We start from the raw sequence: 16,991 nt of genomic DNA, 5'->3' as shown, positions 1-16,991 counted from the left end.
TAAGCTTTAAAAAAAGTGCCTGATATTGGGGATACCTGAATCTTGATCGCTAATCGCGCCGTTGCCGCTAGCCCGCTAGCCAGGTTAAGCTTTCAAAAAAAAAAAAAGGCGGAAAGTGCCTGATATTAGGGATGCATGAATCCTGATCGCTAATCTCGGCGCTGGCCCGTTTGCCGCTTTGCGCGTTAGCTAAAGGGCAGGATGGAAGTGGCGACGATAATAAGTGATATATGCACAAATGGACCGAATTCGCAACTAATTTGTTTCCTACGTGCATCCGTGCATGTCTGTATGACTGTACGTTACCACATTCATTGAGGCAGGCAGCGCGCAAGGAAGGTGCAAACCCCCATTTCCTGCACACGAAACACAAACTGCTGGCCTCCATCGGCTGAAGGACAGACAGGTCGGAGATCTCAAAGCGGGATCACCCGCAATCAATCGTCTTCGTCCTGGCGTACTGTGTACCACACTGAGGGCCTGCGTGGCCGCACCGCGGCCACTCGCGGCACAGACAGTACGGCGCGCTACACGCGCTCGGTGTCCGTTGGCGCGCCGCCCGGGGGCGGGGGCGAATGGCGGTCGAGCCGATCCCGCCGTCCGTCCCGTCGCATCCGCGCGTCTGAACCCAACCAACCACGACATCCCGCGCCGCGCTGCCATCCGATTCGGTGGATCCACCTGGGACCGGGACCGGGGGAGTTGAACGCACGCACGGCGGGTGGGAGAGTGTGGACAGCGCGATGTCTTGTTCGTCTCACCCGTCGATCGGGTCGCGCCACCCAACCGGCCCCCGTGAGCGGCCGTCGCTCTCAGACCAAGGACACTACCGCGGCGCGCCCTACCCCCCCCCCCCCCCCCCCCCCCCCCCCCCCGCTCGCGGTATATAAGCGCCACGCTCTAGCTCACTTCCGCAGTTGAGCCAACAGCCGCAGCCAGTTCAAAACGCACGCTGCACCTACACACACTTGTCTCTTGTGTCTTGTCTCGCCACCGATCGAGGTAGATCTCTGCCGTGCCGTGCAGTGCAGCGGTGGGCGCAATGGACCCGTATAAGTACCTCAAGATCCGCTTGAACCCGGACGGCTCGCTCTGCCGCTACGGGGAAGCGCCGCTCCTCCCCGCGGCGCCGGCCGGGGAGCCTGTGGCGGTGGAGGACGAGCAGGGGGCGCGCCGCATTGTGGTCCACTCCAGCGACGTCCCGCTCAACGACGCCACCGGCACGGGCCTCCGCCTCTTCGTGCCGTCCGGGTCCGGCGGCCACGACGGCGGGCGGCTGCCGCTGGTCGTCTACTTCCACGGCGGCGGCTACGTCCTGTTCCGCGCGGCCTCCGCGCCGTTCCACAACACGTGCGCGGCGCTGGCCGCCGCCGCCCCGGCGGTCGTGGCGTCCGTGGACTACCGCCTGGCGCCCGAGCACCGCCTCCCCGCGGCGTTCGAGGACGCCGCCGACGCCGTCCTGTGGGCGCGCCCGCACGCCGCCGCCGGCAGGCCGGTGTTCGTGATGGGCAGCCACAACGGGGCCACCATCGCGCTCCGCGCCGCGCTGGCGGCGGCGGACGCCGGCGTGGAGCTGCGCGGGGTGGTCCTGAACCAGCCGCACCTGGGCGGCGCCGCGAGGTCGCCCGCGGAGGCGGCCTCGGTGGACGACCGCGTGCTGCCGCTGCCGGCGAACGACCTGCTCTGGGAGCTGGCGCTGCCAGTGGGCGCGGACCGGGACCACGAGTACTGCAACCCGGAGGCCATGCTCGCCCGCGTGGGCGCCGCGCGCCTGCGGAGGCTCCCGCCCTGCCTCGTGCTCGGCCGGCGCAGGGACCCGCCGCGGGACCGGACGAGGACGCTGGTCAGGGCTCTGCACAAGGCCGGGGTGGCCGTGGAGGCCAGGCTCGACGGCGCCGGGTACCACGCCATGGAGCTGTTCAAGCCCAACTGCGCCGCGGAGTTCACCGCGCAGGTGGCCGACTTCGTTCGCCGCCACTCCTCTGCCGTCACCGCCGTCGCCGGCTCCGGCGACGTGGTTGGTATGAGCAAGCTGTGACACATGGTCAAACAAACCCATCGGCCCGCAGTGGAGGTTGCTGTACTTTGGTGCAAGCTGCACCGGGCCACTTCTCAATCATATGTCATATCATCATCATCATGCTACAATTCTGAGCGGCGACTGGCGAGCTCGCCATCGTCCAACCGACAGGTAGACCCGGCGCACGGGCACGCTGATGAGCTAATTTATCTCCGCAACGCTTGTCCGCTTAAATTCCGGTCCTGACAGATGATAGTAGCACACAAGTTGGCTGCCTTTTTTCCTTTTTGTGTCCTTTTTTTTTATTTAACAGCGTGTGGAGCTGCCGTGAATTTGTTATTTGTGCGTGGTTGCGACCACCGCAGGTACAGGAAGATGACAAGGCTCCAGGCTCCCACAGGTGTTTACTACCCTGTAGAGCAAGGCAGATGATTTTACGTATACGTGTAGCTGATAGAGATTGCTTTCAACTTCTGAATAACTGAAAGCACTTCATAATTCATATTCTGCCTGTGTACTTGATTGAGAACTTGGCACGCTTCATACCTTTGACAGGCTTTCGGAGTTAACTTCGCCATTCAGAAAAAGAAAAATAGAAAATATTACAGCCAGTTCTGATGCGAGCGTGAGAAAAAAAAAAGTTGGCTTCCTTCCCATACAGTTGGATCGGTTGCAATAAAGTTGCAAAGTAATCGATGCAGGTCCTGCAGTGGGGGTACCACTGGCACAGCACAGTTGCGCTACAAAACAATTAATTAAGTTTGTGTACTAGTAGTAGGTCCGAAACCATTGATGAAGCTTCGTGGAAAAGTATAATTTACGAAGAAATCGGATCGGTGAATGACGCATCAACCGGAAAGATAAATAGATAATCACCGGATTAGGTAGCAGCAGCAGTGCATTTATTAGGTGGGTGACAGTAACGGCAGCACGCCACAGATGAGAAACAGGGAGGTCCGTTCGCTAGCTCTTTGTCAGCGTAGAAAAATGAATCTGAATCTAGGATTTATTTGAACTAATCATAGAGTAGATCCATAAATTTGTCATATAGTGTTTGGTATAACTCCACCTCTCTCACTCTCACTCTCACTCTCACTACCAACTAACTCCCACGTGTCAGTTCTTTCTCTCTATTTTTTTTTCTTCTGCTTTCTCCCTTCCACCAATTCGTTCGTTCTTGCAATGGCTGGCGCCGCCCGGGTGGCCGGGTTGGGGACTTGGGTCCTTTTTTGATCTTTCTTTACATCTAAAAAGCTGATCTGCGGGCAGCGGAATGCTCGAGCAGGTATGGTTGTTGTTTTACTCCTGGTCCAGGAAGACACGAGATCCCCGGCGCTGGCGCAGCATGGTGCTGGAGGACCACTCGCCATAATTCCGTGTCGGCGGCGTGGAGCACGCTCCGCTCGGGTGTCCTCCGCTGCTCCTGCTCGTGGTACGCGCACATTGTCAGCCTCGTTTTTGGTAGGGTGTTCCTCTGCTGCTGCGCGCGGCGTGTGTGGCTCGTGATTTTCGCCGTGAGTGCACGCGAACACGACCGCAAGTTCCGTGCACTGCTAACTATCTAGCCAGGTTCAATGGCACGATGCAACGCAAAATCGTTCACTTCTACTATCTCGCCACAGGTTCATTCGCACGATGCAACCAAAAATAGAGAATCAATCTCCAAGAGACAAGCCGTCGTTTAGTTGCTGGTAGCGGTTGGACTTTAAATGGACGTAACAACTTGTTTTAATTCAGTTAAAATTAAATAAGACCATGTTTGGAACCCTTAATAGTAACTCTAATAGGAGCCCTAAACACATAAACAAATTGAAATATAGAGTCTAAACAAGAAAGGACAACTCCAACAATAACATCATTTCAGTGAAAAATTCCGTTTAAACGTTTCAAGGTCTAACCTGAAGGGTAGCATATTTAAGACTCACAAACTCACGGTCTATGGAAAATTTTACTGAGTCCTCTTCTTCGCCGCCATCACCTATCCCTTATCTGTCGTCACACGCCTGCCCCATTCTCATCTCGCGCCCGTCCCATTTCCATCTTGGCATCGTGGAAGGCCCCCTCCCCTCTCCATCCTCCCACCTTCCCTGGCCCGTCTCCTTGCTCTCCTCCTCCTAATTTGCTTCGTGCCTAATGGATAGAAGGCCACCACCCCAAGGTCATGCTCATGAGCGAGACCTCGACGGTTTTTCTTAAACACTGCTCCAGATGCAATTGGAGGTGTGTCACCAGTCGCCCGTACAACGTCTCGTGACGTTCCATCGACGTCTCGTCGTCGTGCGTCGATCGGCACAAGTGAACCATGTTCTGCATCTCAACCATCACCCAAGCGCCATCATCTATCATGGATGCCTACATGTACATTACCTCCTTCTCAAGGCCCCCGTTAATATCTGAATTTGTTGTTCATTGAAGGGAGCAAAGTAGCAGATCAGTTTTTGGGGTTTTAGTCAGTGTTGTGGCTAAATAGTGTTCCTATTTATATATTCATGGTAAGTACTCTCTTTGTTTGAAATCTAAAAGGTTACAAAAACTAATTTCCAATTACCAAAAAACTAATATGCAATTGTTCCGCTCATTTGAATTGGTTAAAGCCCATGCTTATGTGTTTATGGAACACCAATGCTTAATCTTCTGGCACTTTGAATCTGTATCTACATTAGTGGACTACATCATAAATAATGGAATGTATAAACTTTGTACACTATTTGTCAGTACTTGTTGGACTGAGAAATATAGAGATTCGAATGTCCAAATAAGTTTTGAGCAGCAGACATTGTAGACAACTCCTAGGGATATCCAATTAGAAAAAACTCCGTTCAGTTTATTTGACTCCATTCATTTGTTATGTAGCACAATGTCACCTGGTTATTTCACTAACCTACTGAACCGGAACAATGATGATGTTTTAGTCTTTGAAAAAACTTAGAAACTAAAAATGAGGTTATGGAGTCAACAACATTGAACGACATGAACTCATAGCCAAAACCAAAGGACCGTTCAAAAAATTTCAACGAAGTTGAAGATATTTTATTGATTTTGTCATTTAATATAAGTAAAGATGTTGTTGTGGGAACAGATCCAAAGGATGACATATTTTGGGAAACAATTGAAAAGTACTTTCATGAGAACATGTCATTTGAGTCAGATCGGAATTGGTCATCGTTGAAGCTGCGTTGGAGTAGAACAATTCATAAAGAAGTGAACCCATTTCAAGGTTTTGTGGATGTTGTAGAAATAAAAAATCAAAGTGGGATGAAAATGAGCAATAAGGTAAATTAAGCATGTATAGTTTTTATGCTTTTTCACTTGACACTTAATATGAAGTTTCTGAGATGAGTTGTTCCCTTGATGTATGCAGTTCGCCGAAGCAAATACAATGTTCTATGAACTTAAAGGAAATGTGTTTTCACTCTTCCATGCATGGAACATTCTTAAGAATGAACCAAAGTGGGCAGGACAAGGGATCCAAGGAAACATGTACTTTTCTATTGGTTGAAACCTTAGTGGGTGTATACAACCTAGAGGAAGCTAGTGAAAAGCCTTGAAGTGGTCTTCTAGTCATACACCAAGGAAGTGTGCAAGTGGCTTGCAACCACATACCAAATGGAGATATTCAGACTCCCAAAAATGGGGGAATGAATCCACTTCTCATGGGAAAAAGTGTATAACCTCTATAGAGTGAAACATGTCATGACAATTGTGCTCATGATTAAGAGTGGCATAGACCCTCACATGATTAGATGAGATATTTGGTTGGTTATGGGTTAGATGATGGTCCTTTTTACGAGAAAATGATGAGATGTGATACATATAATAATTACTTGCTTTTATATATGAATTTGAACTAAAGATATTTATGCAAAAGAACCAATTAGCCTTTTCTTTGATATTAAACTATATAACATCTTTTCCACACTTGCTGAGTACCAAAAGCAACCTTGCCTTAATAATGTTGCTTAGCTAAAGGAAGTGTTTGGGTTTACATTGATGAAGGCGGTGATGAAATCTAGGCTTGTGTTCTTCTCAATCGATGCATGTGGAGGCCACCAGATCTACTAGAATTTTGATGTTTTATGTATCTGATGTAATCTTTATGGCGGCCCATGAGTCTTATGTAAGTTAGTAATTGAAAGTTTCCTAGAGGGAGTGAATAGGCGGAAACTGAAATTTACAACTTTAAACACAACTATAAGCCGGGGTTAGCGTTAGAAATAAAACCGAGTCCGAAAGAGAGGGCGAAAACAAATCAACCAATGAAAATAGAGCGGATGACATGGTGATTTGTTTTACCAAGGTTTGGTTCTTGCAAACCTAGTCTCCGTTGAGGTGGTCACAAATACCGGGTCTCTTTCAACTCTTTCCCTCTCTCAAACGGTCACTTAGACCGAGTGAGCTTTCTCCTTAATCAAACGGGTCACTTAGACCCCTCACAAGGACCACCACAACTTGGTGTCTCTTGCTTTGATTACAAGTGTCTTAAGAAGAAGAATAGAGGAAGAAGAAAGCGATCCAAGCGACAAGAACTCAAATGAACACGAAAATCTCTCTCTTACAAGTCACTAAGTGTTTGGAGTGGTTTTGGACTTTGGAGAGGATTTGATCTCTTGTTTGTGTATTGGAGTGAAGTCTAGAGCTCTTGTATTGAATGCAAAATGCTGGAAACTTGGATGCCTTGAATGGTGGTGGTTGGGGGTATTTATAGCCCCAACCACCAAAATAGCCGTTGGGGAGGGCTACTGTCGATGGGCGCACCGGACAGTCTGGTGCGCCACCGGACACTGTCCGGTGCGCCAGCCACGTCACCCAACCGTTAGGGTTCTAACGGTTTCGACCGTTGGAGCTCTGACAGCCTGGGCCACCGAACGGTCCGGTGCCACACCGGACAGCCACTGTTCACTGTCCGGTGCGCCTTCTGACGCTGCTCTGACTCTGCGCGAACTGTCCACGCACTGTTCACGTTGCAGGCGACCGTTGGAGTCGACCATTGCGCTTGGGAGCCGTTGTTCCGCTGGCACACCGGACAGTCCGGTGACCCACCGGACAGTCCGGTGAATTATAGCGGAGCGTGGCCTCAGAAACTCGAAGGTGAAGAGTTTGAAGTCAATCCACCCTGGTGCACCAGACATTGTCCGGTGGCACACCGGACAGTCCGGTCTGCCAGACTAGGGGTCTCTTCGGTTTCTTTTGCTCCTTTCTTTTGAACCCTAACTTAGATCTTTTTATTGGTTTGTGTTGAACCTTTGGCACCTGTAGAACATATAATCTAGAGCAAACTAGTTAGTCCAATTATTTGTGTTGGGCATTTCAACCACCAAAATTATTTAAGAAAAGGTTTGACCCTATTTCTCTTTCAGTAATGTTGTTTTATGTTGGATATATATTATTATTATTATTGATAAAGTCACTATATGTGTGAGTAAACGTTCTGGGCACACATACAGGTCAATTCAGTTTTGTTCTTAAAACTGGGTGTGACATGTTGCCCCATGTCACCGGCCTCCTAGCCCCGACGATCTCCTACCTTGTCGTCCTCCTATTTGAGTGTAAAATCGATTTACTTTTGAAATAAAAATGACAACAAAAAAGGAATCAAGGGCACAATGAGGAAATAACATATCCAACCAATCTATTAGCAAGGGATTCCAAATAGTCCATTGGTAATAGTTGTCGTTTAGGACAGCGACACGATCTTCATAATATAACTTTGACCAATGTTTTAGTTAAAATACAAACAAACTCTTAATACATCTATGCTTTTATAAATGTACTTTTTAAGGCAAATCAGTACATATAAACATTAGGTTTCAAAACTAAATAATAAAACAATTATTTGTAGTCAAAATTTTATAAGTTTGACTCAAACCTTGTCCAAAATGATAATTAATAGGACACCGGAGAGAGTAGCTACCTCATATATTATTAGTTTTGAATGCAATTGTGACTAATGATTGAGGTCATGTTTAGTAGGTCTCCTCTACGGCTCTAGATCTTGTGGACGTACTCTACCAAACGGCTCGAGAGGGCTTATTCGAATAAGCTAGAGCCATTTTCATTGGAAAAAGGACTATAAGCTATTTTAAAGTAGCCACATATTCTAGCTCATCCAAAATGGCTCTAACTCCTTTTGAGTAACCCTTTTGGTAGAGCCCTACCAATCAAGGAATGACTCATATATAGTTATAAATATGATTTTGACTAAAGATTAATCTAACTTAAATATATATTTTTTGTTTATACTTGTCAGGTTGAGAAGAGGGGATACAAGCTACACAACGTGTGTCGTGATGTGAGTGTGCACACCTGCCCGTGCACAACATGACATGGTGTAGGCTAGTGGGATGGTTTTGTTAATAGGTCTAATTCATGGTCTCTGATACAGGCTCATCAAAGAAGTCAGTATAGGAGTAACCCATGCAAATTTTTTGGTTCTTCTCTGCCAGCACTAAAGATTAGGTGTCCTTCTATTTTACATGTACCTAAACACCAATACATCACCACACATTCTCTATTATTGGCTTGAGCGCACAAAAGCATTGTTGAAGTTTTTGGGGAACACATCTTCATCGCGTGGCTGCCTCCAGTACATGGCACAATTATGACTTCCTAGTGGATGTTCATGAAACGACACTACAATTTTTGTGTATAAACTATTGTTCACCACATAAAATAACCCACTATATCAACTAATGCGAGTTACATAATCAATGCTTTTGGGACTAGACCTCCCTTTAGTTACACACTTGCACCTTTTGCAGTAGCTTTTGACATGTTGATATCTAACACTTTCTTTTAGAAGAGACACTCCTGTTTAGTGACCTGTAGTAGTGGCCAACTCTATAGTAAGGTTGACTTGGTCCTCACAAGAAGAGAGTATAAACAAACTTGCTTGGATTGTAAGGGAGAAGATGGCAACCTGCATTCAGAAGTTGGCCTTAGAGGTGTGTGGAGTAACTAAAGGGAGTAGAGGCGAAGCTAAAGATAATTGGTGGTGGAATGAGGAGGTCCAAAGGGCTATTAAAGAGAAGAAAAAAATGCTACAAACACATGTACCATGACAGTAGTGTGGACAACATAGAGAAATACAAGGTAGCAAAGAAGAGTGTAAATCAAGTTGTAAGTGTGTGAAATTGTAGGGTGTATGATGATCTTTACCGATGATTAAGTGCTAAGGAAGGAGAAAAGGACATAAATAGGATGGCTAGGGTTTGTGAGCGGAAGACAAAGGACTTCAACCAAGTTAAGCACATTAAGGATGAAACAATGCACCTTTTGGTGAAGGAGGCTGAGATAATACATAGATGTCGAGAGTATTTTGATAAATTATTCAATGGGGATAATGGTGACACAACATTTCAGTTGGATGCTCTTTTCATGACACCAATGGGCGCTTTGTGCATAGGATCCAATAATATGTGGTTATAGAGACATTGAAAAGGATGGAAGGGTGTAATGTGATGGGCCCTGATGGTATCTGTTGGGGACTTGTTCTCAAATGCTATGAATTAAGAACAAGGCAACACAAAATGTTAAATATTAATGTCCTTCGTCCTTCGAAACATTATTTCCCTTAGGACATAATGATCTTCAGACGAAGGTCATAAAGGACATAGCTTCGAACATCGAAGGTATGAAGGTAATAGAAGGAAACGAATACAAAAGATAACATAAGCAGTCGTGTAACATTATTGACTCATCTTCCTTATATTATCATGAGGAAATAAAACAATATTGAATTACATTTGATACCTTCGACTTGATAGACAACAAAGGTACAAGCGTGATGCAAAAGCAAAATGCCAAGTCAGCGTGAACAGTACGGGAGCATTGTTCATCTATTTATAGGCACGGGACGCAGCCCATGTAAAATTACACCCATGCCCTTTACATTTGCTAATGACTCTATAGTGATCCATCGAGGTCCAAATAGCCTTTTCCCTTTTAAGTCGGTTTCCTTTCCTGCTGTCATGTCGAAGCCCCCTTGCGCGTAGCTTCGGCGCTGCATCAACCTTCGTATCCTTTGTGCTTCTCCTATTGTGGTTCTAATTCGAATCCGAAGGTACCTGTTCATGTATTACAACTCCAGAAACATTATTAAATCATGTTTTTGAGGACCTTCGGAAGACGAAGGCTCCCAACAGTAGCCCCTCGCAAGGTTAATTTGTTAGAATAACGAATTCAGATTGCGATATGGACGAAGGCCCTAAGCCGAAGGTCCGAAAAACACCTTCCCTTTGCTAGAATAGCAATAGCTAATGACAGATGGGGCCCTCCAACTTGGAGCGCAATGGGCGTATAAATAAGAACCCACCCCGAGCACATTTGATACGCTATTCTGTCGCCTGCTTTGCTTGCTCAATTTGTTAGCTCTTGCCTACCAACGCTTGCTTGGTTTTTTGGACTTTCTAAGCTTCGGCTTTAAGGACATATTTTCACCATTTCCGAAGAGAAGATGTCTCAAGACAAAAAAGCTGTTGCTGAGACGAAGTTGAGCGAAGAGGAGAAGCTCCTTGAGGAGAAGACTGCTGGATTTATTGAATCAATAGCAAAGACAAATACAGAAAAGATCACTAAGGAGATTCTAGAAGGCTTATCTGAAGATACTGATGACAGCAACAGGTATGATGCGGAAAGTGGGGGCAAAGACTCCGAAGGTCGGCCCTGGCGACCAAGTCATGCAGTTTTTGGGAAATCGACTATCAGACAGAGTTATCTTGATAATATGAGAGGAAGGTATTTTCGAGATATGTCTATTGTGAGGGCTGACAACGGAGACATGACTGTTCCTGTTCCCGAAGAAAATGAAGTCGTGACCTACCGAAGCTTCTTCAAAGCTGGGCTTCGGTTCCCCTTAAGCAGATTTGTGGTTGAAGTTTTAAAGATATATCATATTTTCCTTCACCAGATTACTCCCGAAGCAATTATCAGAATGGGGATCTTCGTCTGGGCCGTGAGGAGTCAAAGTTTGGAGCCAAGTGCAAATTTTTTTTGCAGCATGCACGAACTTTCGTATGAGACAAAGCCCTGGGGTAAAGAACAGTATCATAACAATTTTGGTTGCTATAGCTTCGTTGCTCGTTCTGGCTCAAGCTGCCCAGTGCCAACTTTTCGGAAGAGATGGCCCGAAGATTGGATGAAAGAATGGTTCTATGTGAAGAATGATTTAAAGGCGAGAGAAGACATTACAGAGATCATCATGCGCCCCATTTGGTCCCGCTTCGGCCTTCGGAAACCGAAGGTAGAAATTGATGAAGCAGCCGAAGGATGCCGAAGGGCCTTCGGCACAGTTTGCTCTTTCATCGGGACAAGAGATTTAGTCCAAGAACATGTGGCCTACAGGATATGGCCATTGATAGACAACTGGGAGATGCCAAAAGAGACCATCAGCAACCCTAGCGAAGGTGGTTTGGTTCGATTGAAATATACCTTCAGGTTTAGAGACCAATTTATCGAACCAGACGATGACTTGCTGAAATGTGTTGAAAATACTAGTGATGAACTACTTGGAGCATACTCCAAGTCTGAAGATAATGCATTATCCGCGGCCTTCGGGAGCCGAAAAAAGACTAAATAGAGTTTTTGACGCTATTGGATTTGTGTACCCTGACTATTGGTACCCGCCACGGGGGCAGAAAAGAAAGGGTGCAACTTCTGGGAAGGATGTTGCTTCAGCTGCTCCAAGCGAGCCCGCGCCAAAGAGGAAAAAGGTGAAGGTTCTTACTCACCGACCGCGCTACATTGAACCGGCCACAGTGCCTGAATTTGGCGTTGAGACCTCTTCGGCTACTGAAGCCAAAGGACCTGCTCTTACGCAGAGGATTGAAGAGCCGGCTGCAATGCCGAAGGCTGACAAAATTGAAGAACCGAGAACCTAAGAGACGAAAACATCATAAGTTCTAAGCCCTTCGGTATGAGTGGAGGCGCCGAAGACACAAAAAGATCTGGCAGCAACCCCCAAGAGAAAAAGGATGGCTAGTGTATTAGATGTGCTGGAGACGATAAAAACTTCAAGCTCTACTCCAGGAAAAATTGCCAAGGCTTCGAAAACACAGATTGAAACCGAGACAAAGCCGACCGAAGCCGAAGCTTCAATGAGCCGGGCCGATGCCGAAGCTGGGCCTTCAGAGCCCACCAAGGAGAAATCCTCGGAAATTGGAGAAAAGGCAGCGGAGGAAGAAGCTATAGAACAGATTTTGCCTGAAAAAGCTGCCGCTCCTTCTCCCGAAGCTTTGAAAGAAAATATTGAATATATTATCTGTCATGCTTCGGGAAAAAAGCTCTCTAAAGAAGAAGAACGAGAAGCTCAACACTATGCCCAGAAGCTGAAATATCCAAAGGGGGCATTAGTATTCAACGGCAGCGGAGAAGAGGATTTCTTGTATTGTCTCCCAGACAGCAAGGAGATTTCTGTCTGCCGGGAGATGAGCAGAAGCTTCAGATTCCCGACATTAGAAGATGGGCTTTCAGTGCTGTCAAAAGATGAATTGGCCGACATTTTAGCATATAATAGTATAAAGGTGTGAAAATCATTTTTTGTACTTAAAAACGAATTTTTCATTTGCTTATACTCAATACCGTACTTCTTTTGCAGGGCCTGATCCTTAGCAATGCCCTCAGGGCGTAGAAAAATACTGAAGACGAAGGATGCACTATAACTCTGAACAACCTTCGTTCAAAAGTAATTGAACTAAGGAACGAAGGTCTTGAAAAAGATAAAATATTAATTTCATTGGTGAGCAAAATAAAAGAAGACGAAGCTACTTCCAAAGCCCAAGCTGAAACCCAGAAATGTGAAATTGAAGACCTTCGGAAACAGCTGGCTGAAGCCAAATTAAAATGCGCTGTTGCCGAAGCTGAACGAGATGCCAGTGATTACTGGAAAAATTATTGGGAAAAACAGTTGCGGCTCATCAAAAGAAAGATGTTTTGAAAAATTTGTAGAATGCGTGTGTCGGCGTTTCGAGACCGGGGGGTCCCTAAGCCGACGAGTGAGTGTGCCGCGTGCCCCAGCCCAGATGGGTCGAGCGCGTGGGCGAGCGCGAAGGGGGGAAAGCGAGGTGGCTGGAGACGGGCGTGAGAGAGGTGGAAATCCCGCGGCCTTCGTGTTCGTCCCGCGCCCAGGTCGGGTGCGCTTGCAGTAGGGGGTTACAAGCGTCCACGCGGGTGAGGGAAGCGAGCGGCCCCAAGAGAGCGCCTGTCCCGTCCTCGTCCCCGCGTGGCCAACCTTCTCTAAGAAGGCCCTGGTACTTCCTTTTATAGGCGTAAGGAGAGGATCCAGGTGTACAATGGGGGTGTAGCAGAGTGCTACGTGTCTAGCGGGGGGAGAGCTAGCGCCCTAAGTACATGCCAATGTGGCAGCCGGAGAGATCTTGGCGCCCTGCTGGTGTGATGTCGTGGCTGTCGGAGGAGCAACGGAGCCTGGCGGAGGGACAGCTGTCGGAGCGGTCGAGTCCTTGCTGACGTCCCCCCTGCTTCCGTAAGGGAGCTGAGAGCCGCCGTCGTCACAGGGCTTGCGGGGCGCCATCATTGCCTATCTGGCGGAGCTAGCCAGATGGGACACCGGTCTTGTTCTCTGCGGCCCGAGTCGGCTCGGGGTAGGGTGATGATGGCGCTTCCTGTTGACGTGGCGGGCCTGTGCCCTAGGTCGGGCGACGTGGAGGCTCCTCCGAAGCCGAGGTCGAGTCTGTCTTCCATGGTCGAGGCCGAGCCCGAGCCCCTGGGTCGGGCGAGGCGGAGGTCGTTCGGCAGAGGCCAGGGCGGAGTCCGAGCCCTGGGGTCGGGCGGAGCGGAGTTCGTCGTCTTCTGGGGTTGAGCCCGAGTCCGAGCCCTGGGTCGGGCGGAGCGGAGTTCGCCGTCTTCCGGGGCTTAGCCCGAGTCCGAGCCCTGGGTCAGGCGGAGCGGAGTTCGCCGTCTTCCGGGGCCTAGCCCGAGTCCGAGCCCTGGGTCGGGCGGAGCGGAGTTCGCCGTCTTCCGGGGCTGAGCCCGAGTCCGAGTCCTGGGTCGGGCGGAGCGGAGTTCGCCGTCTTCCGGGGCTTAGCCCGAGTCCGAGCCCTGGGTCGGGCGGAGCGGAGTTCGCCGTCTTCCGGGGCTTAGCCCGAGTCCGAGCCCTGGGTCGGGCGGAGCGGAGTTCGCCGTCTTCCGGGGCCTAGCCCGAGTCCGAGCCCTGGGTCGGGCGGAGCGGAGTTTCCTATGGCGCCTTTGGCAAGGCCTGACTGCCTGTCAGTCTCACTCTGTCAAGTGGCACTGCAGTCGGAGTGGCGCAGGCGGCGCTGTCCTTCTGTCAGACCGGTCAGTGGAGCGGCGAAGTGACGGCGGTCACTTCGGCTCTGCCGGGGGGCGCGCGTCAGGATAAAGGTGTCAGGCTACCTTTGCGTTAAATGCTCATGCGACTCGGTCGGTCGGCGTGACGATTTAGTCAGGGTTGCTTCTTAGCGAAGGCAAGGCCTCGGGCGAGCCGGAGATGTGTCCTCCGTTAAAGGGGGGCCTCGGGCGAGACGGAAATCCCTCGGGGTCGGCTGCCCTTGCCCGAGGCTAGGCTCGGGCGAGGCGTGATCGAGTCGCTCGTATGGACTGATCCCTGACTTAATCGCACCCATCAGGCCTCTGCAGCTTTATGCTGATGGGGGTTACCAGCTGAGAATTAGGCGTCTTGAGGGTACCCCTAATTATGGTCCCCGACAGTAGCCCCCGAGCCTCGAAGGGAGTGTTAACACTCGCTTGGAGGCTTTCGTCGCACTTTTTTGCAAGGGGACCAGCCTTTCTCGGTTGCATTTTGTTCCGGTGGGTGCGCGCGAGCGCACCCGCCGGGTGTAGCCCCCGAGGCCTCGGAGGAGTGGTTTCACTCCCCCGAGGTCTTAATGCCTTGCGTAATGCTTCGGCTGGTCTGGTTGTTCCCTCATGCGAACTGGCCGTAGCCCGGGTGTACGGTCGGGGCCCAAGTTCTCGGGCTGGTATGTTGATGCTGTCAACGGTTCGGCCGGAGCCGGGTTTGCGAGAGCAGCCCCCGAGCCTCTGCACAGGGCGAGAGGGCGATCAGGGACAGACTCGGCTTTTTTACATACGCCCCTACGTCGCCTTTCCGCAAGGAGGAGGGGGGAGAGCGCCATGTTACCCTCGATGGGCACCGAACATGGTGTCTCCGGTGAGCTGCAAGCGGGTAATCCGAGTGGACGTCCGTGCCCCGTTCGTTGGGGGTCGGCTAGGGGCCCAGAGGCACGCCCAAAAGTACCTGCGGGTGATCTGCCGGACCCGGTCCCCTGGCGACGGGGTCCGAGGGCTCGATGCCTCCCTCCGATGGGATTCCGTTACAAGATCGCTCCCGCTGGTCTCGGAAATGTCCTAGGGTACCTCGGGAGCGCAGCCCGAGCCTTGGTTATGTATCGAACGTACCCCTGGTCATCCCTCGCTCGGCGTCTGAGGCGACTGTGAACCCTTCGGGGGCCAGCCTTTGAACCCCTGATGAGTAATGGGCGCGGAGCCCGAGTAGCCTGAGGCGGCCGTGGAGCCCTTCGGGGGGCCGGCCTTCGAACCTCTGACCAGTAGTGGGTGTAGGGCCCACGCGATCTGAGGCGACTGTTGAACCCCTCGGAGGGCCAGCCTTCGAACCTCTCATCAGTAGGGGGGGCTCGGAGCCCGGTTCCTTCACAGGGAAGGATCCTTTTCGGGGTATCCCCCTTTCCCGGTCCCTGTTGCAAGAGATAGAGAAAGAGGAAAAAAGGAAAAGGATACGAAATCGAACGACGTGGCGTACCTTTTTTGGCGCGGTTATTACGGCGAAGGCGAAGCGTCGCCCGCTTCTCCTGCCACCGTCATTACTGCCGGCCCACTTTCGGCCGCATTGACCGTCGCGCCAGGCTGGCGCTGCTGGGTCGTGCGCTGGGCCGCCTCGAGTCGCGGTATTGGTTCCGCAACCGAAGGGGCGTGGTGGTGGCGCAAGTGGCGGTGCAGTTGCTTGCATGCAGCGTCTGGCGCGCCGGTTGCGTGACGCGTGGGCCTGGGCCTCTATGCTGGCGTGTTGGGAGTCGGAGAAGCGCGTCCACCTGGCGCGATTGCATGCCGCCTGCATGGCTGCCTGCCCCTTCCGCCCGTTGGTCTGGGCAAAAGTGGGGGGTCGCTTGTAACCGCTGGGCGGTTGTGTGCGCCACGCGCGGCGGTTTGGCTTCTTCTGCCCTGAGCTGGTTTGAATGACATGCGGGACCCAGCCCCCGCGCCGCAGGGGAGGGCCTTGGAGCGTGTTGGAGAAGACTCAGCCCGTGACGTTTGGGGGCGCACGTAGGGAGAGTTGCCTTTAAAAGGAGGGCGACCCCTTTCGGAAGGCGACCATGTCTTCTCGCTCCCTTATGCATCGCGTCTTTCCACTTTCCAAGCCCCCGGATGGGGGGTACCCGCCGTCTTTTCGCCTCATCGTTGGAGGAACGCAACTCCGTGGGAGTTGGTACCTTTCAGCCATCGTTCGGCTTCAAGGATTTTCATCATGCAGCCCTGCTGCACCCCTCCACCGGCGGTCACCCAAGATGGTGACCTCCGGCTTGATGGTGGGGGAAAGCGAGCCGGGCTGCGGCCTCTACCCCTCCCTCAGCCTCAAGGATTTTCATCACCGGGGCTGGGGAGGAGAGAGTGCCGAGTTGGGGTCGGCCCCCGCGTGAGCGGCGACCCGCTCCTTCACTCAGTGATCGGAGGGAAGGGCGGTTGTCGTCCGTGGCGCTGGCAGCTGCACCGTGCCTGGCTCTCGGACGCGAGTGGCTTCGGAGCCGCTCGCGGCGCCGGCGTCTGCCACGGCAGCTTGAAGAGGTTCTTCCGCCGGCGAGATAGCCAGGGCCAGCCACGGACCGACCTCCAACTCTACGGCCTTCTGCCCGCCCTTGCCTCACAAGTTTGGGCATGGGCGGGGGCCTCCCGGCAGCAGCATCCGCCCTGAGGTCAGTGCTGCCGCTGTTCGGCCCCCCGGAGCAGAAGTCGTCGTCGTCGCCGC

At 51.0% G+C, this 16,991-nt stretch overlaps 1 protein-coding gene across 1 annotated transcript; it reads left to right on the top strand.

The window, feature by feature from the left end:
- Window positions 1–919: 919 nt before the first annotated feature.
- On the top strand, window positions 920–2,563 carry LOC109943068 (probable carboxylesterase 8). Its single transcript, XM_020545870.2, has one exon. It carries the CDS (start codon window positions 1,043–1,045, stop codon window positions 2,036–2,038), a length of 996 nt encoding a protein of 331 aa, XP_020401459.1. The 5' UTR covers window positions 920–1,042; the 3' UTR covers window positions 2,039–2,563.
- Window positions 2,564–16,991: the final 14,428 nt, after the last annotated feature.

The sequence above is a fragment of the Zea mays genome, chromosome 1 (genome assembly GCF_902167145.1).
Source record: "Zea mays cultivar B73 chromosome 1, Zm-B73-REFERENCE-NAM-5.0, whole genome shotgun sequence".
NCBI lineage: Eukaryota > Viridiplantae > Streptophyta > Magnoliopsida > Poales > Poaceae > Zea > Zea mays.
This window is presented reverse-complemented; position numbering and strand designations above follow the sequence as displayed.